The sequence below is a fragment of the Lacerta agilis genome, chromosome 3 (genome assembly GCF_009819535.1).
Source record: "Lacerta agilis isolate rLacAgi1 chromosome 3, rLacAgi1.pri, whole genome shotgun sequence".
NCBI lineage: Eukaryota > Metazoa > Chordata > Lepidosauria > Squamata > Lacertidae > Lacerta > Lacerta agilis.
In genome coordinates, this window is record NC_046314.1 from 12232834 (window position 1) to 12258934 (window position 26101).

Here is a 26101-nt window from a genome sequence, read left to right on the forward strand (position 1 = left end):
GGAATGGGGTAAATTCTTAGATTATATGAAAGATTGTAAAAATTTGTAAGCACTTACAGGTTTGATGGAATTCTTGCAGCAGGACAAAAATGTATAGATAGAAATGATAACAATAAGATAACAAAACATGTGAGAAAGAAGGTAAAGCGAGGGAGTGATGAAAACTAGAAAACCAGAGAAGGGAAGGAAGGAAGTCAAAAAACTCGGCGGAGTTTGTGTAGTATTGTAAAACTTTATATGACGAATATGTTTGTATTTGTTTGTTGATGAAAAATAAAAATATATTTGCAAAAAAAAAAAGAAATTTATATATATATATATATATATATATATATATATAGTTTTCCAAATTATAACAAATTGATCCAAATTATTAAGGTTTAATAAAAAAATTAAAAACATAGTTTTCCCGCTCCTGTTACAATCATATGTCCATTGCTTCCTGATATTGCCACTTCATTCTTCTTTAATCACCTTCTCATCCTTCTGTTAATTTTAATCCATTTTCAAAGCTGACCTTTCTTGTTCCCTTGAAATCAGCACCTTTGTTGTTTCGCAAACATATAGATATCCATTTCACGAGTGTTGTCCTTCCAGCACTCTGTTCCCAAACCTGGAGCATAGAGATAATTATTGCCACTGTCCTTTGTCCATTCACATTCCACTCCTTTGAAAACATTCCTTCTGTTGTTCAAGGAGTTGTTGTTGTTGTTCAGTCGTTCAGTCGTGTCCGACTCTTCGTGACCCCATGGACCAGAGCACGCCAGGCACGCCTATCCTTCACTGCCTCTCGCAGTTTGGCCAGACTCATGTTAGTAGCTTCGAGAACACTGTCCAACCATCTCATCCTCTGTCGTCCCCTTCTCCTTGTGCCCTCCATCTTTCCCAACATCAGGGTCTTTTCTAGGGAGTCTTCTCTTCTCATGAGGTGGCCAAAGTACTGGAGCCTCAACTTCAGGATCTGTCCTTCTAGTGAGCACTCAGGCCTGATTTCTTTGAGAATGGATAGGTTTGATCTTCTTGCAGTCCATGGGACTCTCAAGAGTCTCCTCCAGCACCATAATTCAAAAGCATCAATTCTTCGGCGATCAGCCTTCTTTATGGTCCAGCTCTCACTTCCGTACATTACTACTGGGAAAACCATAGCTTTAACTATACGGACCTTCGTCGGCAAGGTGATGTCTCTGCTTTTTAAGATGCTGTCTAGGTTTGTCATTGCTTTTCTCCCAAGAAGCATGCGTCTTCTAATTTCGTGACTGCTGTCACCATCTGCAGTGATCATGGAACCCAAGAAAGTGAAATCTCTCACTGCCTCCATTTCTTCCCCTTCTATTTGCCAGGAGGTGATGGGACCAGTGGCCATGATCTTAGTTTTTTGATGTTGAGCTTCAGACCATATTTTGCGCTCTCCTCTTTCACCCTCATTAAAAGGTTCTTTAATTCCTCCTCACTTTCTGCCATCAAGGTAGTATCATCAGCATATCTGAGGTTGTTGATATTTTTCCAGCAATCTTAATTCCGGTTTGGGATTCATCCAGTCCAGCCTTTCGCATGATGAATTCTGCATATAAGTTAAATAAGCAGGAGACAATATACAGCCTTGTCGTACTCCTTTCCCCAATTTTGAACCAATCAGTTGTTCCATATCCAGTTCTAACTGTAGCTTCTTGTCCCACATACAGATTTCTCAGGAGACGGATGAGGTGATCAGGCACTCCCATTTCTTTAAGAGCTTTCCATAGTTTGCTGTGGTCGACACAGTCAAATGCTTTTGCATAATCAATGAAGCAGAAGTAGATGTTTTTTCTGGAACTCTCTGGCTTTCTCCATAATCCAGCGCATGTTTGCAATTTGGTCTCTGGTTCCTCTGCCCCTTCGAAATCCAGCTTGCACTTCTGGGAGTTCTCGGTCCACATACTGCTTAAGCCTGCCTTGTAGAATTTTAAGCATAACCTTGCTAGCGTGTGAAATGAGTGCGATTGTGCGGTAGTTGGAGCATTCTTTGGCACTGCCCTTCTTTGGGATTGGGATGTAGACTGATCTTCTCCAATCCTCTGGCCACTGCTGAGTTTTCCAAATTTGCTGGCATATTGAGTGTAGCACCTTAACAGCATCATCTTTTAAAATTTTTAATAGTTCAGCTGGAATATCATCACTTCCACTGGCCTTGTTGTTAGCAAGGCTTTCTAAGGCCCATTGACTTCACTCTCCAGGATGTCTGGCTCAAGGTCAGCAACCACATTACCTGGGGTGTATGACACCTCCGTATCTTTCTGGTATAATTCCTCTGTGTATTCTTGCCACCTCTTCTTGATGTCTTCTGCTTCTGTTAGGTCCTTTCCACTTTTGTCCTTAATTGTGGTAATCTTTGTACGAAATCTTCCTTTCATATCTCCAATTTTCTTGAACAAATCTCTGGTTTTCCCCATTCTGTTATTTTCCTCAAGGAGTTGCTGGGCTATAAATAACTTCCCGACAAGATGCCTGCTCCACCATTTATCTCTGCCATTAAAATTCTGGGGATTATTTTCCTTCGCCCACAGTTAAAAACAAAGTCGCAAATATAAACTCCTGCAGATGTAATTAGCAGTCCTTCGCCTTGCCAGATTCTTCTCTCCTCCACTCCTGGTCCAGTCCAAGATGATTTGAATTGTGTCCATTCAACCTTGGTCGGAATTCACACTTCTCCAAATGTTGTGATGCTGTCCCACAGTGAAACAAATTGTGTATGAAGATGTGTATATTAGTGGCAAGGTGTGCGTAAAAATGCAACTGTGAAAATAAAATATCAAATGCATATAGGGAGAATTGCTTGCCAAAATGCCAATATTAGTCTGAATGCCACACAAAATTGTGTCTACTAAGGAAATGTGCTGATGAATTTACACAAGGACTTTTTTTTGAAAGAAAGAAAGAAAGAAAAGAAATGCAAACTGGTGAAGAAATGTGATGAACTGAATTTTCGATCAGAAAAAGGGCAAACCGAGAGAAACTGAAATTGACAAGGTTCACCCCTCCGTAATTCCAAAGGGAGAAACAGAGACTAGATTTACAACATAATGGACCATTTATGTGCTACCATATTTAGCTGAGTTGCTTTTTTATGTAGCACGCCAACAATTGCTGGGCAACATGAACATGATTGTAAGTGAATATTAATGTTGTTTCTGCAGAATGCGATGGATTGCAGCTTCTTTTCTCACCATGCTTGCACATACCTCTAGGCTTAATGTGACATAATTCAAGAGTCCATCTGAATTGGGCAGAAATTAGACTTGTAATGGATTTCACATGGACAAACACCCTGGAAACCTCTTCACCTCTTCAGATATGCAAAAGAAACCTCAATTATTTGGTAGGTTTAAAAATATGGGGGTCAGGGAAAGGATATGTTGACTCCTGTTTTCAGAAAAAAATGGGAAAACCCTATATGCTGCAATAAATCACAGGCTTAGCCCATGACAAAGCTTTATGAATTAGATGTGGATGGGAAGACAATGCCCTGGTTTCATTAAGAGCCTGTAATGCATTTGCTAAATATGATTTGTGCGAAGAGATGCCAACAATTTTACCTGCATGGATACAGCTGAGGTTGGACAGTTTTGCACGCTTAGTTACTGAAAGTTACTGAAAATTACTTTTCTAAATCTGAAAGTTAGATTTCTACCGGTAAATCTGATTTGTGTAAAGAGATGCCAACAATTTTACCTGCATGGATACAGCTGAGGTTGGACAGTTTTGCATGCTTAAGTTACTGAAAGGTGCCCATGTAGTTTTGTAGCTGCATTGCAATTTTAATTATTGTCGTGAGCTGCCTCGAGTGTATGACGAGGTGGTATCTAGATGTTTCAAGGAGAAAGAAGGAGGCATTTTGTCATATCAGCACTTAGCTGCTTTTGTGCTATTCATTATTTAGCAGCCATGCTTTTTGGATGCCTGTCAAACATCGCTTTGCAATCCTGGAAAGAATTCCGGTTTCAAACCTCAGTGGGTCATTTCAGATGATGAAGAAAAACCTTAGATTTTATTTTTAGCACTTTGGAGCACATCAAGATCCAGCGGCAGACCAACCTTTCAGAAGAGTCCTGCTTGATCAGACCGAAAGGTCCATTTGATTCAGCATCCCATTCTGACAGTGGCCAATCAGATGCCTACAAGATGCTCGGAAGCAAGACCTGACTCTTCCCCACTGGAGAGCCACGCCACTGAATACCACTTTCTGAGAAACTTAAGTTTGGATTTGAAGAAGAAGAGGAAGAGTTTGGATTTGATATCCCGCTTTTCACTATCCAAAGGAGTCTCAAAGCGGCTAACATTCTCCTTTCCCTTCCTCCCCCACAACAAACACTCTGTGAGGTGAGTGGGGCTGAGAGACTTCAAAGAAGTGTGACTAGCCCAAGGTCACCCAGCAGCTGCATGTGGAGGAGCGGAGACACGAACCCGGTTCCCCAGATTACGAGTCTACCGCTCTTAACCACTACACCACACTGGCCTGGTTAAAGAGGAATGTTTTTGCCTGGCACCTAAAGGTATTTAATGAAGGAGCCAGGCAAACCTCCTTGGGTTGATGTTGCCAACCTTTATGTCTCTGTTACTCAGATTTGGTTTGCCAACAGGCCTGGTGCCTGAAGCACTGCTGCTTGTATAGCACATCCTTGGGGATCCTGGCACCTTCCATTCTGTGGACATGACCAAGCAAGCACAGATGTCGCTGAGACATGAGTGCGAATATGCTGGCAATGTGGGCTTGGGAGAGCACATCTTTGCTTGGAACTCTGTTCTGCCGTGTATGCCCAAAAACATCCTGACACAGTGCAGGTGTCCGTTCCTGACAGATGTAAGTTGTTTCTCACCAAAGCGTGAGAGAAGAATAGCACACGAGCCATTTCCTTCATATCTCAGGTTCTATAAATGCTAGAAACTGTGTTTTTCTCCTAAATATTTAACCCCCAAATAACCAAACATAGTCTTTGCTTCAAACCAGTTGAACGACGGGCTATTGCAGAGTCAACAAGAGTGCAGCATACAGCTAACCGGAGCAGGTCCTTGAGCAGGTTGTTGATGGTGGTTGCTGCGATACCTTGCATGGAAATGGGTATAAATCAGGTTATTTAGATTTAGATGTTTAATGTTTATTGAATATAGGGGGGGGGAATTGTGTACACTTGCAAACGTTGGCAGCTTTAAGATAAATTCAACAGCGTAAATAAGTTGTGATGGAAGTAATAATTGGAATACTCAATGGTTTAGTTTATATAAAATATGCAGGGATTTATGCTATGCAAAATGAACCATGGAAAGAGAAGGGAAGTCATTGCTATTTTAAGGTTGCTTAAATGAATATTCTAAATTCTGAAACAGAAAAATTTTGTGTGTGTGTGGTGTGTGTGGCTGCAATTGGAGAATGCTCTCTGTGTGTGTACCTTCTTTGTGGCAAGATTTGAAAGGGAAGAGGGCCCGCCTTGCCAAATACATACCGCTAAATGCCATTTGCATCGTAGTGCAATGAATGATGCATATTTTGGCAGAATGTGACCACCACACATACCCATTTCTACTTTGTTAGTCTGAAATTCAAGGGCACACATGGTTTATTTGGGCATTAACCGTAACCCAAAGAAAACTGATCTACATTTTTAAAATGTCCCTGTCTCAGGCGCCATCTTGTGGACATACTATACTGTGTTTCTGTTTTTTTTAAAAAGAAAAGCATTGCCTGTGGTTCTGTAGCGGTAAAGACAACAAAGAGACTTGCGGCAATTATTGTGGTGGCAATCGGCCTTCTTGAACTAGCATCCAATTCTCGGGAATGATGCATCTGTTGTCGGCAGTTGTGTACATGGATAAAGGGGGGTTGTGGAGTGTATACATTGTGAGTAAAAGCTTTGTATGGTGTCTGTCACACCAGACAAAGGAAAGTGACTCTTGTATCACTTGTTTCAATGTGGGTTCTAGTCCCATGCAAACTTATGCCTCAATGGTCTTTCTGTTCTTAAAAAACACACCCAAAGAACATGGCCAAAGGCTATTATTTATTATTATTATTTTATTATTATTATTATTAAAGGTAAGGCTCCCTGAAGTCCAGTCAAGGCGACTATGGGGTTTTGGCCTCATCTCGCTTCAGGCCTTTGTCCACAGACACCTTTCCGGGTCATGTGGCCAGCATGACTAAACCCACTTCTGGCATAACAGAACACCGTGACGGAAACCAGAACAGCGCATGGAAATGTCGTTTACCTTCCCGCCACAGTGGTACCTATTTGTCTACTTGCACTGGTGTGCTTTTGAAGCTGCTAGGTTGGCAGGATTTGGGACAGAGCAACGGAAAGCTCACCCCATCGCGGGGGATTCCGAACCGCCAACCTTCCGATCGGCAGCCCAAGAGCCTCAGTGGTTAGATGACAGCGCCACCAGCGCCCCCACTAGTATTAATGTACAAGGCACTAATATTAGCCTTTTCTTTCAAGGTAGGAAATACCTCTATTCTTCCTGCCTACACCATGAAGAGAAAAGTATACCCAGTATATCAGGGAAGTCAATACACTTTATGTAGCTTGTTGCCAGTTGGCCTAATTTCCTAAGCCACTAATGACACCTTTCCCAATTTCAAATATTATAACAATTGGCTTAACATTCATATAACACCAGAGAAGGATAATTTAGTCATTTGGAGTTATTCTAGATCAAGGGCCTGCTGTTAGGATTTGATATGGAAGGGGAAACCTTTTTTTGATAGTAAGATTTCCCACCACTCCAGCTCACAAAGGATTTGGTGACAAAGCAAAGGGTTCTGAGGATTCTCAAAATAGCTACAGTGGTTTCACTGTGCATAAAATGTTCAATGTCTTCATTCAGTGGGAACACTACTGATTCAGCAGGTGTTAAGGTTAACAGAACACATTGCAATGATGTGAATGATATGACTTGCTGCTGGTGTGGGGTGTGAACTAATTGGGATACATGTATGTATGCATGTACCAGGGTCTGCCACCCCTGCTTGATTTGCTTGCCAAGCCTGCCCACCTACCAATCCCTTTGCTGAACCACTCTCTGGAGCGCCCTCTCCTTAAACACTGCCTCAGTGATGTCCAATGGAGGAGGAGAGTGCTTCAGAGAGGTCTTTGTAGCACCTTCCACTCTCCTTGAAACACCTCACCTACATGCTTGCTTGCTTGCTTGCCCGCTGGACTGCTCTCAAGGCCCTCTAGTTGGCAGCTGCAGGAATTGCAGCGTGATGACGGTCTTACAATTTTATTATATAGGTGAGATATGTGTTTGTGTTTATGCACACTCCTTTGAATCACTTCCCCTTTCACTACAGACCAGAGCTTGCCATATGAGAGCAAAGCTGCCTTTCCTCCAGTCCTGTTTCTAAGTCACACTCTCAGTAGAACCTTTGAAAGCAATGGGCATGGCTAGCTTCAGTTTTGTTGATTTTAATGAGTCTACTCCGAATAGGACGTAGTTGAATACAACCATAACAATCTGGCCCTGAGACTGGATGTCACAGTCTTGAGATCACTAACCCAAGCTGTGACACAGTGGCAGCAACCTTAACACACAGGGGGTTTCCACTAGGCAATTGGATATGGGTTGGGACAATCCTATTGCACTTTTCTGGGGGCTGAATTGATCACGAATTTCAGTCTATCCTGGGGATACTCAGTAAATAACAAAACCTGGTTCCTGAAAATCCACTGCCAGTCAAGTTAGGCACTATTGAGCTAGATGGACCATTAGTCTTCTCTGGATAAAATATGATCGCTTGATGACCATGCCAGGCATTAGTTTTGCATGGTATTTTAATCAACACACATGTTTGCATAGATCAAATGTCACAATCTTAATGGGGACTAGATTCATGATCCTTCTGCTGGGCAGCCGGATGAGGGAAGCCCTCTCCCAAGCCCATCAAAAAAACAAATGGTCTGCAAATGACTAAACCGGTAATAGCAGGAATATAAGAGGCAATCCCTGCAGGTTGCCTGAATCGAAAGAGAGTTGCTTCAGCTGCCGACAAACTCCCAAAGGCGCCAAAACAAAGCAGGGCACGTGATCCAAAATCTATGCAGGAAACAAAAGTGCAAGGTTGTCATAGCAACCGCAGCACATATCACCTGAAATTTGGAGAGAGGAGTTTAAAGAAAAACCCCAAACAAGCCCTGTGAGCAGAATATTTCAGTGCTGCAACAGAAAGTAACTTCCTCTCTCCTCCAGTGTTACTATGGCATCTAGCCATGGCAAAAAAAAAAAAAAAAAAAAAAAAATGGGTGTGAGTGGCATTTTCCTCTACATACTCCCCCTTTTTGCTAATGCAGCTGTTCTTACCCTAGCCCCCAAAATAGATGGAGTCTTGAAATTAACTAGATGAGTCAAGAAATAGTTTAAATTTCTAAGACGCAATCGATGGATTGTTGGAAGTGCCATGAAAAAACAGGCAGTTATTTTCATTGCTGGTGGAAATGTTCAAAGATTTTTGGTTTTTGGAGTGAAATATACGAAAGATTAAAGAAGATGCTTAAGTGTACATTTCGGAAAAAACCAGAGGTCTTCTTATTAAGTATAACTCCTGAAAATATTCCGAAGGATAGGAAAAATACTCTTTTGTATGCGTGCGCAGCAGCCAGGTTACTCATAGCCCAAATTGGAAAGTGGAGAAAATTCCCACAATTCAAGAATGGTTGATTAAATTAGTGGAATTCATGAATTTGGCTAAGAAGACGGCAGCAATTCGAAATATATCCAAACAAAGATCTAAGGCTGAGTGGAAATATGTGGAAGACTATCTGAAAAAAAGAAGGTATAAGAATGGATTTGGTGATTTGCTTAGATTGAGATATATGTGGGGAGATTTATATTAAAATGTGAGCTATTTATTTAGTTATATATTTTTCAATCATTGTATAAGGTATAGCAAGTTTTGTTTCATTATTAAGGGAAGCGATATACAGACAATTGGAAGTCAATTTTTAATTGTTATTTATAATTCTTTGGTTTTTCTGTGTGTTTTGTTTTTTCAAATATTTTTTTTCGTGGATTATTATGTCTAGATTATGGACATAAACTCTTTTGGAGTTGTTGTTTTTTGTTTATTTGTTTCTATTGGTTGATTTGATATGGTTATATTTTAGAAGTCTGAAATTAAATAAAGCTATTTTAATTAAAGAAAAAGAAATAGTTTTCAATCTGGTAGATGCTATGTGTGTGCTTGAGTAGCAGAGAGAGGAAGACTGGACACATATACACTGTTTTGAATTAACTATATGACTGATGTTGCAGGTGTAAAAGTAAGCCCTTGTTTTCAAGTCCAACTTATGCTGGAAATGTGGGAAAGTGGAAGGAACACTGTTCCACACCTGGTGAACTGTGAAAAACCCAAGGCCTACTGGGGTATGAATGATGAAGAACTCAAAAAAAAAACTATACAAAAGAAACCAGAGGCATATTATTAGGCTTATTGGGGAAAGATATACCACAGAAAAAGAAAGGAATTTTCTTATATGCCACAGCAGCTGCCAGGATAACTTTTGCCAGCAAATGGAAGAGTGAGGCAAGACCAGTAAAAAATGATTGGCTGTGTAAACTAAGCGAGTTCATAGAAATAAGCAAAGCTGACTTCCTATATCAGAATGCAGCCAAACCAAAAACTTAGACTAAATGGCAATGCTTTGAAGAACATATGGACAAATATGGTTCCCAAAAGAATATGTTGATATGTTTAGATTAAAGGAGTAAGGCGGAAAGAACAACATTATCTAGGAATGTTATAAGAGATAAAAAAATTCAAAATCTAAAGAGTGCAAGGATCATATAGAATTTTTAAAATAAGGAAGTTGTGGTGGTGGTGGAGGGAAGTCGAGGGTGTGGTGGGTGGGAGGCGAATGGAGGGGGGAGAATTTATGTTTGTGTAAATAATAGTGTATTTTGTGTGCTTTTGTTTTGGTAGAATGTACTTTCTCTTTTTCCTCTTTTTGTATTAATAAAACTCAATAAAAAAGAAAATAAGAAAATAAGGATACTGGACAATTCCAGCAGAAACAGGCGTGGAAAATTTTGATGTTTGCTTCTTCGTCCCATGTCTGGACTGAAAAACCAATGCAGCAAAAGCAATAAGTATTCACTGCTGTTGTTGCTTTCAGTCCACAAATGAATCATAACTGATTATTTTACACACACCCCCACACACACAACTGCTACCATTTTGGTATGGTGTTTCTTTTCCACTGAAATGAACGGGGTAGAAAGATGTAAGGTAAAGAACCCCTGTACAAAGGCACTTTCTAGAAACAAACATTTACTGAGCGTTTTCCATCCAAAGATCCCAGGGTGGTGTACGAGATTAAGAACATAATTTGGAACTCCTGCCAGTGCGTTTGCACTGCACCAGCCTCCCTGCTGCCTCACTCCTTCTACTAAGCGACAGTTGTAATGGGATCATAACCACAGCCCGAAAGATTATTGGTCACCCTCTCCCATCTTTGGAAGAACTATACAGTTCCCGCTGCCTTAAAAAAGTAAACAATATTTTACAGGACCCATCTCATCCGGGATATAGTATTTTTGCACCACTGCCTTGAGGCAAGAGATATAGAACAATTAAGCAAGAACAAATAGATTAAAAAATAGTTCTACCCCAGAGCTATAAACCAGTCTTAAATGCTGTAACCAGATAATAGGACCTTGGAGAGTTGTGATGGGGTGTGTATGCATATGCATGTGTGTCTGAAGAAAAAGTGTTGTTGTTTTTTTGTCTTGTTTTTTAAGGGGTGGTATTCAGTTTCATTGCACTTGTACAACGTTGTACTTGTACTTCGACAATGACAATAAAGAAATCTAAATAAATCTGAACAAAAGTGATTTAGAAGTGGTTATGCGGGTGGAATCAGTTCCACGTGACACCTGCGGGGAAAGGAAGCCAAGAAGGGCTTACTGGTTTTCCGTTTTGTATATAGCTTGGCGCAGCACACACTCCTAAGTAAAAGTTGGTTCCTTCTAATCCAGCCTTTGTGGATCATTTGCAAACACTGCAACAGTGACTTAGCTCAGTGGGCTCTGACAACCCAGCAAGGTTGTTTCTGCTTTTAACCCTTTTAAAAAAACACACCCTTGCATACATACACATGAAGAAAAAAACAAATTTGATCAGGAATTCTGTCTCTAGCAGCAAATTTTTGTTTTCCCCATGCCCTTTTCTATGGGCTCCGTTGTTGTCGTTCAGTCCTTCAGTCGTGTCCGACTCTTCGTGACCCCATGGACCAGAGCAGCCCAGGCACGCCTATCTTTCACTGCCTCCCCCGCAGTTTGGCCAAACTCATGCCAGTCGCTTCGAGAACACTGTCCAACCATCTCTCCTCTGTCGTCCCCTTCTCCTTGTGCCCTCCTCTTTCCCAGCATCAGGGTCTTTTCCAGGGAGGTCTTCTCTGCTCATGAGGTGGCCAAAGTACTGGAGCCTCAACTTCAGGATCTGCCCTTCCAGTGAGTACTCAGGGCTTATCTCTTTAAGGATGGATAAGTTTGATCTTTTTGCAGTCCATGGGACTCTCAAGAGTCTCCTCCAGCACCGTAGCCACTCCAGTATCCCTGCCAAGAAAACTCCATGACAAAGACAACAGGCATATGGGCTCAGGTACCACAGGCAAAATCCAACATAGGTGGTGACATAGGTGGGGGGGGGGAAGAGGCTAAAATAATACCAAACTCTCCCTATCTGGCTTAACTAAAGCTTTAACAAGCCATTAACTTTACTGTTTTCTTAATCATTCATGAATAATATGACCCGATTAGAGGCTGAGGCCGGTTCTTGCTGCCAGTTCTCTGTTCCCAGGTACTGTTATTGATATGAAAGGTATCTAGGCACCTGTGGAGCAATTTAATTAAGCTTTCATGAGCAAGACAAAGCACTAAAAACTATCCTTAATGCTTACCTGCTGCAAGTATATTGAGAGAGGTCCTTCTGTAGCTGGCCAGTAATTAAGAATCATAGTGATGCCTTTCCCCCAGCTTTCCTTTCCAATGGTTGATTCTGTATGTACCGGTACTTTCAGGGAAATGCCCTCTGGAGATTCTCTGGACTTGCAGTTCCAGTCACTAGCGAGAAAAGAAGCTTCCCTGGGCCCTGGATGCTCTCACAGCCTTCCTCTGCTCTCTCTACAAGGTGGATTTTTGGACCTTGAGGCAGGGAAAGGAAAACATAATGTCATGCTCAGAAGGCACTTTGCAAACCCTGTCAAGTTTTTTGTGTGTTTGCAAGTGCTTGTACCGAATGTCCAGAAGTGGTGTGAGCCTTTATGAAAAGAAAACCATCCTCTCTCTCTCTCTCTCTCTCTCTCTCTCTTGAATCAATGTTATTAGGATTATAAAGAGAAATGCAAAGTTTAATATCAACATCATTTTTGTCCCAGACGGAAACATTGATCTAAATACAATAAGAACACAGAAAAGAGAGAGAGAGAGAGAGAGAGAGAGAGAGAGAGAGAGAGAGAGAGAGAGAAGCAGGAAAAATAGAAAGAGAGAGAGGGGGAGAGAGAGAAGAAATAGACCAGAGATTAAAAGAAAGAGGAAAAAATAAAGTTCAGAAATTAAAGAACTTTCCATTCTTCATCTGACGCTGTATATAAACAGTATTCAATCACTCCAGTATAAACACTGTACAAAGCCACTTTCTATAAACAAACATTTACTGAGTGTTTCCATCCAGATGTCGTTTTTTTTCATTTTCTTCTTCGCGCAAAAAATACCATGAGAGGTTTCCAATCTTCAATAAATGTTAGCAATGACTTTCCTCTGATTAAACATGTCAGTTTTGCCGTCTCAGCTAAGCCTGTTAATTTTAACAGCCATTCTTCCATTGTTGGCGGTGAGCTGAGTCCTTCCATCTTTGTGCATATAAAGGTCTCACTGCCGAAATCATATATTGGACTGGAAAGCTTTCCAAGGCTCCCCATCAAGCAGTTTAATCACAGATGAAGCAGAGGGAAGGGTGAGACAATGTGACACTCCTAAGATTCAACTGCAGAGTCAAATCTTTTGAGACAGGCCCCATACTGTATAATTGAACTGAGATTTTATCAGAACAATAAGCCTCGAAAGAGTTTTTCAAAGCTAGAGACTTAAGAAGACAACATTTTCTTTTGGAAAGCAGGAAGAAATAAGAGTTTAGCATCCTGAAGCCCAGTGCACGGGAAGTCACCCCAAATTGTTTAATTTGGTTTTAAATTGGATTGTAATTTGGCATTGTGATAGTGTGGGCCTTTATAATAAAAATTATTATACCAAGAAGAGAACATTTTCTGTTCCATCTGGTATCCAGCGTACTGGTATGTGGCACTGTTTCCTTTCTGCTGCTGCAGTTTGTCTTCCACCAAAAGCCATGTCTTTCATCTCACTGTCCACTAGGGTGAAATTATAAAGCTACTGCAATTATGTCAGTTACATTGTCATTACATTATTTGCACACCATTCATTTCAGTGCAAAAGGGAAAGCAGTCCATATGAGGGGGAATTATCAGAGTTCATGATACAGTTCAGCCAGGTGTTCAGTCATGGGCCTCAAGTTAAAGATCATACCTTATTAGAGAGGAAGTTCATAAGAGAGCAAGCAGTCCTTCAGACAGCATGGTCCGTGACCATTTAGATGCTTTTAGGACTCCCTGTTTATCAAAACCTACATTATGAAATTTTAGGTCCCGGCCTGAATTGTTCCAAGAAGAATATTGGCAAACATTATGGATCGTAAAACAATAGCCACAAGATTAGGGTTGCCATACGTCTGGGAAATCCCAGACATGTCCTCTTTTGGGGGGCCTACATGCCAATCCAGGGGTTTTTTTACATTTCAAGGAAATGTCTGGGTTTTGGGGGGGGAGCGTGTGATTCAAATATGGCAACCCTACACAAGAGCCGGAGATCTACAGGACCAGATTAATACATTCTGTATGAATGGTGTTTCCGAATAGTCTTCAAAAGCAGCCCCATGCATTGCAGTAATCTAATGCTAACTGGGCATAGGATGCTTCAACAAGGTAAAAAATAAAAAAAGGTAAAGGATCCCAGGGTTTAAAGTCCAGTCAAAGGTGACTATCGTGTTTGTGGTGCTCATCTCGCTTTCAGGCCAAGGGGGCCGGTGTTTGTCCACAGACAGCTTTCCGAATCACGTTGGCCAGCATGACTAAACTGCTTCTGGCGCAACGAAACACTGTGACGGGAAACCAGAATGCACAGAAATGCCATTTAACTTCCCGCCGCAGTGGTACCTATTTATCTACTTACATTGACGTGCTTTTCGAACTGCTAGGTTGGCAGGAGCTAGGACAGAGCAACAGGAGCTTCACCCTGCCGTGGTGGATTCGAACTGCCGACCTTTCCGATCTGCAAGCCAAAGAGTCTCAGTGGTTGGACCACAGTGCCAACAGCATCCCCAACAAGATTTGTAGCAGACATGCCATTTCTCCTGCTCATTCAGCCAAGATGTTTCTTTGCATTTCCTGATGTATTCCTTGCTGGTTTCACAAGATTCACAGCAATAATTCAAGGATGGCAGGAATACAGTTGCACCAAACTCAGTTTTCATTCCCAGTTGGCTTCTATTTAGGACACATCATTTTTAACCAGCAGGGTGGAGGGCAGAGAGCACTCCTTTAGGTTTGCTGTTTATGCACGATGTGTATGGATGAATAATTCACTAGCCTCGAACATAAGAAAGACGAGATGGATTACTCACATGAGAGGTTATTGGTTTCGCATCTGTCCTAAAAGCTTAAGTAAGGGCCTGCAATGCATTATGGCACACAAGGAAGACAAACATGCCACAGCAGCAAATGAGTTGTACTGAAGTCTGGTGCATTTCCACCACTGTTGAACTGGTCAGCCATACAGAATTGATACCAACTGGCCACATTAACTAACATTGCTCTATCTTTTGTCATTCTTAAATATTGAACCTGAACATTCCCATCACACGTCTTGGGGGGTGGGGGAGAAGAAATACCATGGTAGGGTTGCCATATTTTGAAGAGCAAAAAAAGAGGACCCTGTGACAACCATTCATAGCAAATAAATGCAATTTGTCTCACATTTTACCCCTGAAAAAGAGGGTGTTGTCCTGGAGAAACAGGACACATGACAACTCTAATATGGGCCATCAGGTAATATTGATGACTGAGCATGGCAGTGTGCAACAGTCTGTTGATATCACAAGATGCCTACATTGGTTTATTTAATTTATTTAGGTAATTTGCATGTGCTGCCAGTCAGTTTTCAACTAGATCAAAGAGACAGATTAACGCACACATCAACAAATCACTACACTGCAATTACTAATAGGAGGAGGAGCAGAAGCAAAGGTCTCCCTCCAAACACTTGCTGAAAAATATGTGTCTTAATTAGCTGCCTAAAACAACTGAGAGGTAAGTTCACACATACTTCAGCAGGGAAGGAGTTCCTCATATGAGGAGCCACCACTGAAAGACCCTTTCCCAGGCCCAACACACCATGCACCTCATACTGTGGAGGGACCACAGGAGGGCCACCTTTGCTGATTAGAACATGGGCAGATTGATCTGGAAGATGTTCTTGTCTATATTTGTAGCCCAAGCCATTTGAAGCTTTCAACATCAAAGCAAGCACCTTGAATTGGGCCTGGACAATAGCAGCGAATCTCTGAGCTCAATAAAACCTAATTCAGCGAATCTCACTCAACAACAACAACAAAAATATGTTTATGGCTAGGTCCTAAATGCAAAGCAGTTCCAAATCTCAGCCTCCCAAACCTGGTTCACTCCAGATGTTTTGGATCCCCAACAACTCCCCATCAACATGTTTTTAAGGGTTTCAGTATGTTCTTAATTGCTTTTAATGTTTCAAATACAGGAGATACTAAAAAAAATAGAATATCGTGGGAAAAGTACATTTATTTCAGAAATTCAACTTAAAAGGTGAAACTAACATATGAGATAGACTCATGACATGCAAAGCGAGAGATGTCAAGCCTTTATTCATTATAATTGTGATGATTATGGCGTCAGAAGGGATTTGTGCTGCGGAGCTGTTGTGGAAAATGCCTATGTGGTTGTGTTGACAGGTGTGCAAAGGAGGGGTGCAGAAGCTAAAGGTATCTGTCTATATGGCCTTTCCAAAGGCCAGGTTGTGCAGTCAGCTGGGGCCTGTAAATAGCCAGGCCGGGAGCCACCTTAAGTTGAGGCTGCATAGGCCTTGTGGTGCATGTGATTCAGATTCTATTCAGTTGAACCTCTGGTTACAAAGTTGACATTTTTTTTTTAGCAATGCCCCCCCCCCCTAGTGAGCCTTCTTTTGTTCACTTCTTTTTATTTCAAGGCAGTGCACACCTATATTTGTGGAACTGCAAACCTTTCCAGTCATGTGTTACTCCAGTCAAATCCCACATATGAATGTGGGGAAAGATGATGGTGTGTAGCCTGGTGTAAATTAATTTGTAGCCTGGGGGGATTACCACGGCGTGGACTGTCCCTGAGAACCGTAGACTATCCCCGGGACAGGTGAGGGTGCTGATTCCTTATTTTCAAATCTGAAACTTGACAGCTATGTGCAGGGGGTCGTTCTACATGGCTCTGGGGGGTCCCTTGCAAGGCTCTGATTCTAGACGTGTTCGCAAACTGGTGGCCTTGGCTCTGCCCCTTCGGGCTCCCTCTCCGTTTCATCTCCCCTTCCACGTGATTTGGGGAGTGGGATGTGCTTGGCTCCTGCGCTCCGCTTTGCGCAGCGAGGCTGGGAGCCGGCTTGCCATTGTTACGCGCGCGCCGGCGCCCTTCCTCTCCCTGGTTCCGTTGCTATAGGAGCTCCCGTCTAACAATCCCCTCCTCCCGCAGGGTGCTCCGGGGACACGCTCGTTCTCGCGGACGCTGCCACCCGCCCAAAGGAACAATTCCTGCTCTCTTGCCATCAGCCCGCGGAGGAAGCGGGCAAGAGTCATGCCCATCTACGAGGCGTCTGGTCGGCTGCTTTCGTCTGGTTTCCTCCAGCTCTCCTGGAGCGTCAGCAAAGCTTGCAGGTAAAGCTACTGGAGTCGCGGCTGGTTAAACGGAGAAAAGAAAAAAAAAAGGAGGAGAGGGCGAAATCGACGCAGATCTGGCCAGTAGTGGTCATTGTTTTTTGGGGGGTGATGTAATCTCTTAGTGCTTCTGTCTAGAAAAAGGAATCTCGGAGAGCCCTGCCTTAGGAATAGTGTTGCAGCGCAAAGAGCCAGGCTCCTTTAAAAGGACCGAACAGATTGATTGACAAGCAAAGGCTATTGCAGACTTCATCACATGCACGTAGAACTCTTCATGCGCTTGGTGGTAGGCTGCTCTCATTCAGGCTCTGTTGTTTGTCTTTTAAGGGACCACTGAGTTGACTCGGAGTTGCTTTGCTGGTGAATTGTAAACTACATGCAGATAGATCTGCAGCAGGTGAACTTTATTGTCAGCTATCCTCAAGACATAAAGGAGCTGGGGGGGGGGGAATTTATAATTTACCTTAAAAGCCATTGTAAACAGTTAAAGTCCTTGGTAGGATTTGAATAACACTTGTAGTTTAATGATGTATTTTGGATATAATGGAGATGCAAAAGATTTGGATTATTATAAAAGATGCAGGAGGAAATGATTAATAATAAGACCCACAAAGGGGAGGAGGGAAGCCCAGGAGATTCCTTGGAATCTGGTTTTTATGTTTTATGTTGTATGTTTGTGATTGTAAAATTTTAATTTGAAAAACCAAATAGTTTTATATATAAAAAAAACAAAGGAGCTCTTGAGGAAATAATAATTCCAACTTTACAATTCTATGACTATTATTGATAAGGGCAGATTCATATATTCTTGTATACAGATCTGAATCTTGTGACTTGACTATATGTCAGTGAGCGTGGGAATGAATGCTGAGCTATAAATATACTGGATTTTTTTTTCGATTTTTTTATATAAAAAAACCATTCTCCAACAATTAATGAGAATAAGAAATATTGAGGGCAGGGGGCACCAAAGCATGTCCCAGGTGCGTGGAAGAAGTTTGGTTATGTCCCAGTGCTTTCCCCCCGAAAAAAATGTTTAGGGATACTCTCATTTTGACTCAAGAAAATCACCATTTTATCGTTCAAATCAGGAAAAATAAATACAGTAAATGGACAAAAGTACAAAGATTCACAAAATGTTTAGGGGTATGCATACCCCTGTGTCCCCCCCCCCCGAAAAAAGCACTGGTTGTGCCCACCTTACATTCCAGGTGGCCAAGGGTGTTTGTAAGTGTCCTTTCTTCAAATCATCTGCCTGCAGCCTTCCCAGGTGCCCTGACCTTCCTGAAAACTCAGTGACATCTCTGACCAATTTTTCCTGTAAATCACAAAAAGCTGGGGTGTGTGTAAATGTGACTTAATGTACACCTGACAGCTGTCTGTTGTTATTTTTTGAAATGGAGGCCTTTTACTTTTAATGACATGTAAAGGCAAGCATATAGACTTCCTTTAAAAGAAAAAGTGGCCACACCAGTTTCAGTTGCTTGGTAGGCCAGATGCACTTCAATTAAAGTTTAGGGGTGAATTCCATGAGGTTGTTCCTTTCCCATGGGGATTTTTTTGGGGGGGGGGATTAGGAAATGTGGGCAGCTGGATAAGCTGCAGGATTCTGGGGAAATGTTTAATGGAAATCGGGGACAATATGCACATCATAATCACTGCACTGTGATAGGTAAGCTCAACTCCACACACCCAAACTTTGGGGAATTCTGAAGCACCTTGTGAACGAGACAGCAAAATGGAAGGGGAAGGAGACCTTTGAGAAATTGAAGGCATCTTTCCAGCACAGAGCCCCCAGGTCTGAACAGAAGGTGGAAGCTGGTGTGTCACAAAGGCGCTAAACCAGGCATAGGCAAACTCAGCACTCCAGATGTTTTGGGACTACAATTCCCATCATCCCTGACCACTGGTCCTGTTAGCAAGGGAGTTGTAGTCCCAAAACTTCTGGAGGGCCGAGTTTGCCTATGCCTGCTCTAAACCACTGAGCCTCTTGGGCTTGCTGATTGGAAGGTTGACAGTTTGAATCCCCATGACGGGGTGAGCTCCTGTCGCTCTGTCCCAGCTCCTGCCAACCTAGCAGTTCGAAAGCATGCCAGTGCAAGTAGATAAATAGGTACTGCTGCGGCAGGGAGGTAAATGGTGTTTCCGTGCGCTCTGGCACTCGTCACGGTCCTCCGTGTGCCAGTAGCGGTTTAGTCATGCTGGCCGCATGACCCAGAAAACTTGTCTGTGAACAAATGCCGGCCTGAAAGCGAGACGAGCGCCGCAACCCCACAGTCGCCTTTGACTGGACTTAACTATCCAGGGGTCCTTTACCTTTACCTTTGTCTGTGGGTTTGGCCTCCAGGCATTCAAGTCTTAGGGCTTCGATGCCATCCTGGATAACATAAGAGTCTGCTGGATCAGACAAAAGCCCCATCTAGTCCTGCATCCTGTTCTAACAGTGGCCAATCAGATGCCTCTGGGATGCTCACAAGCAGGACCCAACTTTGTCATTAACCAGCCCTCATCCACCTACCTTCTTATTCCTGGTTATTCCTGGCTGTTGGCTTCCTCCACTTTAGGCTCAGCTTTACCCTTGTAGAAGTCAGCAGAGAGGAGAATGGGGACAAACCTTGCATTTGTTGACTCGGTTTGCTGTTGGCTCCGGTTCTTCCTATAACTTGCCTCCTTTCCTACCAGCCTCAATGGGCACCAGCCATCGATAGCTTTTTCCTCCATGTCTAATCCTCTTTTCAATCCATCCAGGTTGGATGTCACATGCGTGTGTGAACTTGCTTTGTTTGTCGTGCTTCGGATTTGTTGTCTTGCACCTCTGACCCTCAGGTTTCACAAGGAGGCTTCTGGCAATGTGTGCAAACATCACGGCGCCCGTATTTGCCAAGAGGTTGAGGGTTTATTCTTGAGGCTCCTAGAAACTAGGATTTTAAAACAGATTCAAGTGAAGGCTAACGTGCCAGCCCATCTTTGACTTATGGCATTGTTGCTATGATGCACTGTTGCATCATCAGGAATATTTATGAGTTGCAAACAGCAATGGCAAACAGCAGGAGCAAAGGACAACTGACTGCAAACATAAGTATGGTGGCCGGTGGTGAATGGCGACCTTTGGGTTGAGTGGAAGGTAGGGACATCCACAGTCCACAGAGCCACAGCCAATGACAGACAGACAGCCTACTAATTCTACTTTTGTCTCCATCTTCCTGCCTGTTTGGCGTTCTACAAGGGCAACATTAAGACTATGGAGAAGGTTATTTATGTATGCCACTACTGCGGCCCGCGTTTTGTTAGCCCAAAGATGGAAAATGAGCGAGGTCCCAAGAAGAATGGCAACTTAAGCTGAAAGGATATGTGCAGCTTGCAGACTTAGCATACGGAATGAGAGAACAAGAAGAACATACGTTTAGAGAAGACTGGAAAATGTTTATTGAACACATGGGGGGATATTGGCTACACTTGAAAATGTTGGCAGCGTTAAGATAAATTCAGCAGTGTAAACAAGATTTGCTGGGTGTAGTAATGGAATTCTGAATGGCAGTGGCAGGGCTTCATGCTCCGGCACCGGGGGGGGGGGCGGAGAGCAGGAGGGGCGTGGCTGGCGCACATCCTGGGGGTTTGACGTGCATCCCAGGGATGTGGCATGCCGCCCGCAGGGGAGTGGCATGCGTCCTGGGGGCGTGGCACGTGTCTGGTGGGGGCGTGGCACCCAGTGCAGGCGGGGGGCAGCTGCGATGGCACCCCACCGGGATCGCGCTGCCTGGGGCAGTGCGCTCCCCCTGCCCCCTCTTCCTCCGCCAGTGCTGAATGGTATAGTTTTTGTAAAATATGCAGGGATTTATGATATGCAAAATGAACCATGGAAAGAGAAGAAGGGAAGTCATTGATATTTTAAGGATGTTTAAATGAGTATTTTGAATTGTGAAACAGAAAATTTAATTGTGTGTGTGTGTGTAGGTAGACTAAGGAGGAGGAAGCTGACAGGCAATGGCACCTGCTGTAAGAAGATAGGCTGGTGGGAACTGGCTGAAGGAAAACTGAAGTTGGTGGGGCAATGTCCCCTTCATTTTAATGGACCAACTTCCACTGGCTGTGGTAGTGTGACATGTTTTACTGTGGCATGAGCCACAGGCAGAGGGCCTTCTCGGTGGTGGCGCCCGCCCTGTGGAACCCCCTCCCATCAGATGCCAAGGAAATAAACAGCTACCTGACTTTTAGAGGACATCTGAAGGCAGCCCAGTTTAGGGAAGTTTTTTTAAAATAATAATAATATTTTTTATTCATTTTATCATATATAACAAAACAAACACAACAACAACAAAAGAACAAGATAACATGCACAGTTAAACACAACAATGAAATATACTATTCTTATCTAATTTTCTTAACATCTTAATGGGACCTCCTCCAGTCTTCCCTTCCTGGTTTCCATTTTAACTCCTAATTTAAGCAGGTTTGTCTTCATATCTATCCTTCCTACCTCTATATTATCCATTTATTCAATTATTCATTTTATATCCCAGTTTAGGGATATTTTTTTTAATTTTTGATGTTTTATTCTGTTTTTAATCTGTTGGGAGCCGCCCAGAGTGGCTGGGGAAACCCTGTTGGATGGGCAGGGTATAAATAATAAATTATTATTGTGATTGTTATAGCACACAGTCGCAACCTTTAACAGACATGCTTAACAGCCACAGCACAAATGGGGTACATCGTAGAATTCCATTACAAAGGAGACTGATGTTTCCCCCGTTTCCTCCTTCTGTCCAGAGAACCACCTCTATGAGTGTACCCTTCCTTTGGTTGACTGAGAATGTTGGCTGACAAAAGGCTCGAAAACCTACAGATCTACAAAGTTCTCCAGTGCGTTCGCCAGAAGGACAAGAAGCAGATTGAGAAGCTCACCAAACTTGGCTACCCGGAACTCATCAATTTCACTGAGCCAGTCGATGGAGAGGCTGCCCTCCACTTGGCCTGCGTTGCCAACGACATTGACATGTGCAACTTTCTCTTGGAGCTTGGAGCTCATCCAGATGTCCAGGATAAGATGGGCCGCACCCCCACGATGAAAGCCGCTGAGCTGGGCCATGACTTGGCCTTGGATGTATTAGTCCAGGCCGAGGCAGACATGACCATCGTTGATGTTGAAGGAAAAGGTAAAGAGAACCAGGTGTTGGCAAGGGAGGTGGGGATTTCTCTTGTAGCTCAAGAAGTTCAGTCCACATTGGGGCACATTTCCAAGTCCTGGCTCTCACCTTTAAAGTTCTAAACAGCTTGGGGCCAGGTCACCTGAAGGATGGTCTCTTCCCATGCATATTTGCTCAGGCCCTGAGATCTTCATCCGAGTTCCTTTCCCAGGTTCCCTTAGCTAATGAAGTGAGTCAGGTGTCTGCTAGGAAAATAAACTTGCATTACTTTCTCAAAAAACAAAACAAAAACACAGAGTCCTTTCTGTTGGGGATAATTCAGACTGAAATCCCCAGGTGTCAGAAAAAGTTATTTATGCATGCAATAACTGCGGCCTGTGTTTTGTTAGCCCCCAAATGGAAAATGAGCAAGGTCCAAACCAAAGAAGATTGACAACTTAGGTTGACAGAATATGCACAACTCGCAGTGTTAACATACAGAATAAGAGAACAAGAAGCACATACGTTTAGAGAAGACTGGAAAATGTTTATTGAATATATGGGAAATAACTGTGTACAGCTGAAAACGCTGGCAGCATTAAGATGAATTCAAAAGTGTCAATAAGTTTTGATGGATGTAATAATGGAAAACTGATTGGTATAGTTTTTTCTCTAAAATATGCAGAGATATAAGATATGTAAAATGAACCATGGAAAGAGAAGAAGGGAAGTCATTGATATCTGAAGGATGTAAAATGTTTATTTGAAATTGTAAAACAGGAAATTTAATAAAAATCATGTTTATTTATTTTTTTTAAAAAGGAAAAGCGCCTTATCAGTAGTGACACCCATCCACCACCGGTTGATAGAATTAGGTTGTGAACCATCCTGAGATCTACAAACGAAGGGCGGTCTATAAATTAAATAAATAAATAAATAAATAAATAAATAGAATGCCATTCCCAAAGAGGCTCACCTGGCACCTACATTATGGTCTTTAGATACCTGCTGAAGATGGTTTCGATTTCCCTGACCTTCATATTAATTATCATGGGTACAAATATCCAGTGCTTTTTTTCTTTTTTTAAAAAAAAAGTTTAGGGGTACTCTCATTTTCCTACTCATATTGAAATACTGCCCCTCAATGAGGCCAAACTTTGGTTCACAAAATGTTTAGGGGTATGCGTACCCCCAGAAAAAAAACACTGCAAATATCTGGTGCATTAGTTCTTTGCTCCATTTTCCCCCTTTCCTAGTTTCGTATTGGTTTCCTCTTTGTTTCAACTGATGTGCTTATGCTGGTTTTAGTAATGTATATTTTGGTGTTGTGATTTTAACTAATTGGTTTGAGTGTTTATTTTGGTTTGGATTGTACTGGTATATTTTAATGCCTCTGCAAACCACCCCGAGCACTTGGTTACATGGGCAGTACGCAAAGGCAATAAGCGGATTATTTTACTACTTGGCATTTAGTGGTTGGTCTCTCTTTTCAGGATCACGGGTGTTTCCCTGTTAAGCCACTCTGCAACTGTTCTCCACACAGGTGTTCTGTTTTACTGCATTCTGCCCACCAAACGGCACTTCCGCTGTTGTCAGATGGTCCTGGAATATGGGGCGGATGTTAACAACTGCACTTTTGAGGGGAAGCCAGTTTTCGTACAAGCCTGTGAGCAGGCGCATGAGATCAGAGACATGTGCATGACATTTTTGGAAAGAGGAGCAGACCCTAATGCAACAAACCCAGTAAGAATGTTCTTAGCCATTCTAAGAGTGGGGAGTGGAATGCTGACAGGCATAAGCGTAATAACAATTAGGGCTGCAATGGCTAATTGGTTAAATTTATCAACCATAAAAATGTTTTAAGAATATTTATTATCCTGATCAACCAGGCAGCAGATCATACACACACACACACAGTGGTACCTCGGTTCTCGAATGTCTCTGTTGTCAAACATTCCCGAACACCGAAAACCCAGAAATAAATGCTTCCATTTTCTAAAGTGCCTCAGAAGTCGAACGGCTTCTGCTGTGTGTTTTTCAGTTTTTCGATTTTCTCAATTGCATTTGCAGCCAGCCCTTTGTGCCTCGGTTTCCGAACGTTTTGGAACTCGGGCGGTCTTCCAGAATGGATTACGTTTGAGAACCGAGGTACCGCTGTAATTTGGAAAACTGCAGGTGGTAAGCAAGCGCATAAAAATAAATTCACACTAAGATACTGGTGAATTTCCAGGAAGCTTTTTTATGTATGAATTGCAAACTGATGTGGACATTTGGAGAAGATTGGAGAAATGAGAAAAGGGGAGAAATGGAAATGGTCAGATTCATCCATCCTTCCTCCTGGTGTTATCAAGACACACTAATACACATGTAAATTCAAGATAGGGAGCAGGCCACAGAAATATCTTATGTTTTCTGCTAGGATCGTGATCTTTTTCAGAGAGGCCTGCTTTGTACCTGAAGAACAATGGCTCCCATTGTACACACAGTCCCCTTTTTTTCTCAGGGAGAGGAGAGGGCAGCAGGGAACTACTTAGCAGTCCTAACGCCTGTTCATGGCTTCCGTTCTTTATAGAATAAGACGCTTCCTCTGTCCCCACCCTCTTTTTGCAATATAGTAAATGAGCAAATATGTGTTAATGCTCTCTCTCTCTCTCTCTTTCTTTCTTTCTCTCTCTCTCTCTCTCTCTCTCTCTCTCTCCCTCTCCCCTGCCCCTCTCTTCCCTCCTTTCTCTGATCTGCAGGCGACCGGCCGCACAGCCCTGATGGAAGCAGCCAGAGAAGGGGTTTTGGATGTGGTCCGCGGTATTCTTGAGAGAGGTGGAAATGTTAATGTTTTTGACAATGAAAGACACCATGCCGCACATTTTGCTGCCAAAGGAGGGTTTTTTGAGGTATTCTTTGTTGGTGGTGTCAGAAACAAAGGTACCCAGCCCAAGGAACTCTCTCGGTTAATTACTAATAATCGGGCTTAGCTAACGGAGGGGATCCCAGAAAATCCAATTTCACTTTTTCCCAAAGCACATTTTTCAGAATGTTTAGCTTGACCTGAATAGAAAGAAACATGGAGTTACAGTAGTGGTGTGCTATGGTGAAATGGATGCGGGTGGCGCTGTGGTCTAAACTGCTGAGCCTCTTGGGCTTGCTGATCGGAAGGTCGGCGGTTCGAATCCCTGCGATGGTGTGATCTCCCGTCGCTCTATCCCAGCTCCTGCCAACCTAGCAGTTCGAAAGCACGCCAGTGCAAGTAGATAAATAGGTACTACTGCAGCGGGAAGGTAAACGGCGTTTCCATGCGCTCTGGCACTCATCACAGTCCTCCATGCGCCAGTAGCGGTTTAGTCATGCTGGCCACATGACCCGGAAAACTGTACGTGGACAAATGCCGGCTCCCTCGGCCTGAAAGCGATATGCGCGCCACAACCCCATAGTCACCTTTGACTGGACTTAACTGTCCAGGGGTCCTTTACCTTTACCTTTTTTGTGTGCTGTGATAACTTGGGCTTTTCCCTCCTCCCCTGCACAGCCTGAGGGTCATTGTCCTGGAGGCAGACCCAGTGCTGTCCAGCACCACTCAGCCTCTGCCTCCTCCAGGGAGGGAGAATCTCGAAGATCTGTAGAGCAGTGAGGAGGCATGAGGATGGTTTTGCAAGTGGCGGATAGCTAGGAAAAGAGTCAGAACTATGATCCCTTTGGGTAATATTACATTTTATATTCAATATGTCTTTGTGTGGGGTTTTTTTTAAAATAGCAGCTTCAAAGGGCCCAATCTAGGTTTGTGCAATACCGTAAAAAATGGAGCCCACCCTCAAATCTACTATTTGCCCAAGAGCTGAAGTTGTGTTATAGCAACTTCTGTCTCAAAGCAAATGGCAATTTCAGCTGGGAGAAGGGATTTATGTTGGAAATCACTGCAGCAATGATGGGAGGTGGATTAAACTCCCCTCCGCCT

At 42.9% G+C, this 26101-nt stretch overlaps 1 protein-coding gene across 1 annotated transcript in view; it reads left to right on the plus strand.

Moving 5' to 3' along the window:
- The first annotated feature begins 4687 nt into the window (after positions 1-4687).
- The window catches only part of ANKEF1 (ankyrin repeat and EF-hand domain containing 1), a 32092-nt gene continuing 10678 nt past the window's right edge, over positions 4688-26101 (plus strand). Inside the window, exons 1-5 of the mRNA XM_033145361.1 lie at positions 4688-4837; positions 16848-17029; positions 21836-22182; positions 23696-23895; positions 24894-25043. Coding sequence (XP_033001252.1) covers positions 4688-4837; positions 16848-17029; positions 21836-22182; positions 23696-23895; positions 24894-25043 — 1029 coding nt within the window. The remainder of the gene's footprint in view (positions 4838-16847; positions 17030-21835; positions 22183-23695; positions 23896-24893; positions 25044-26101) is intronic.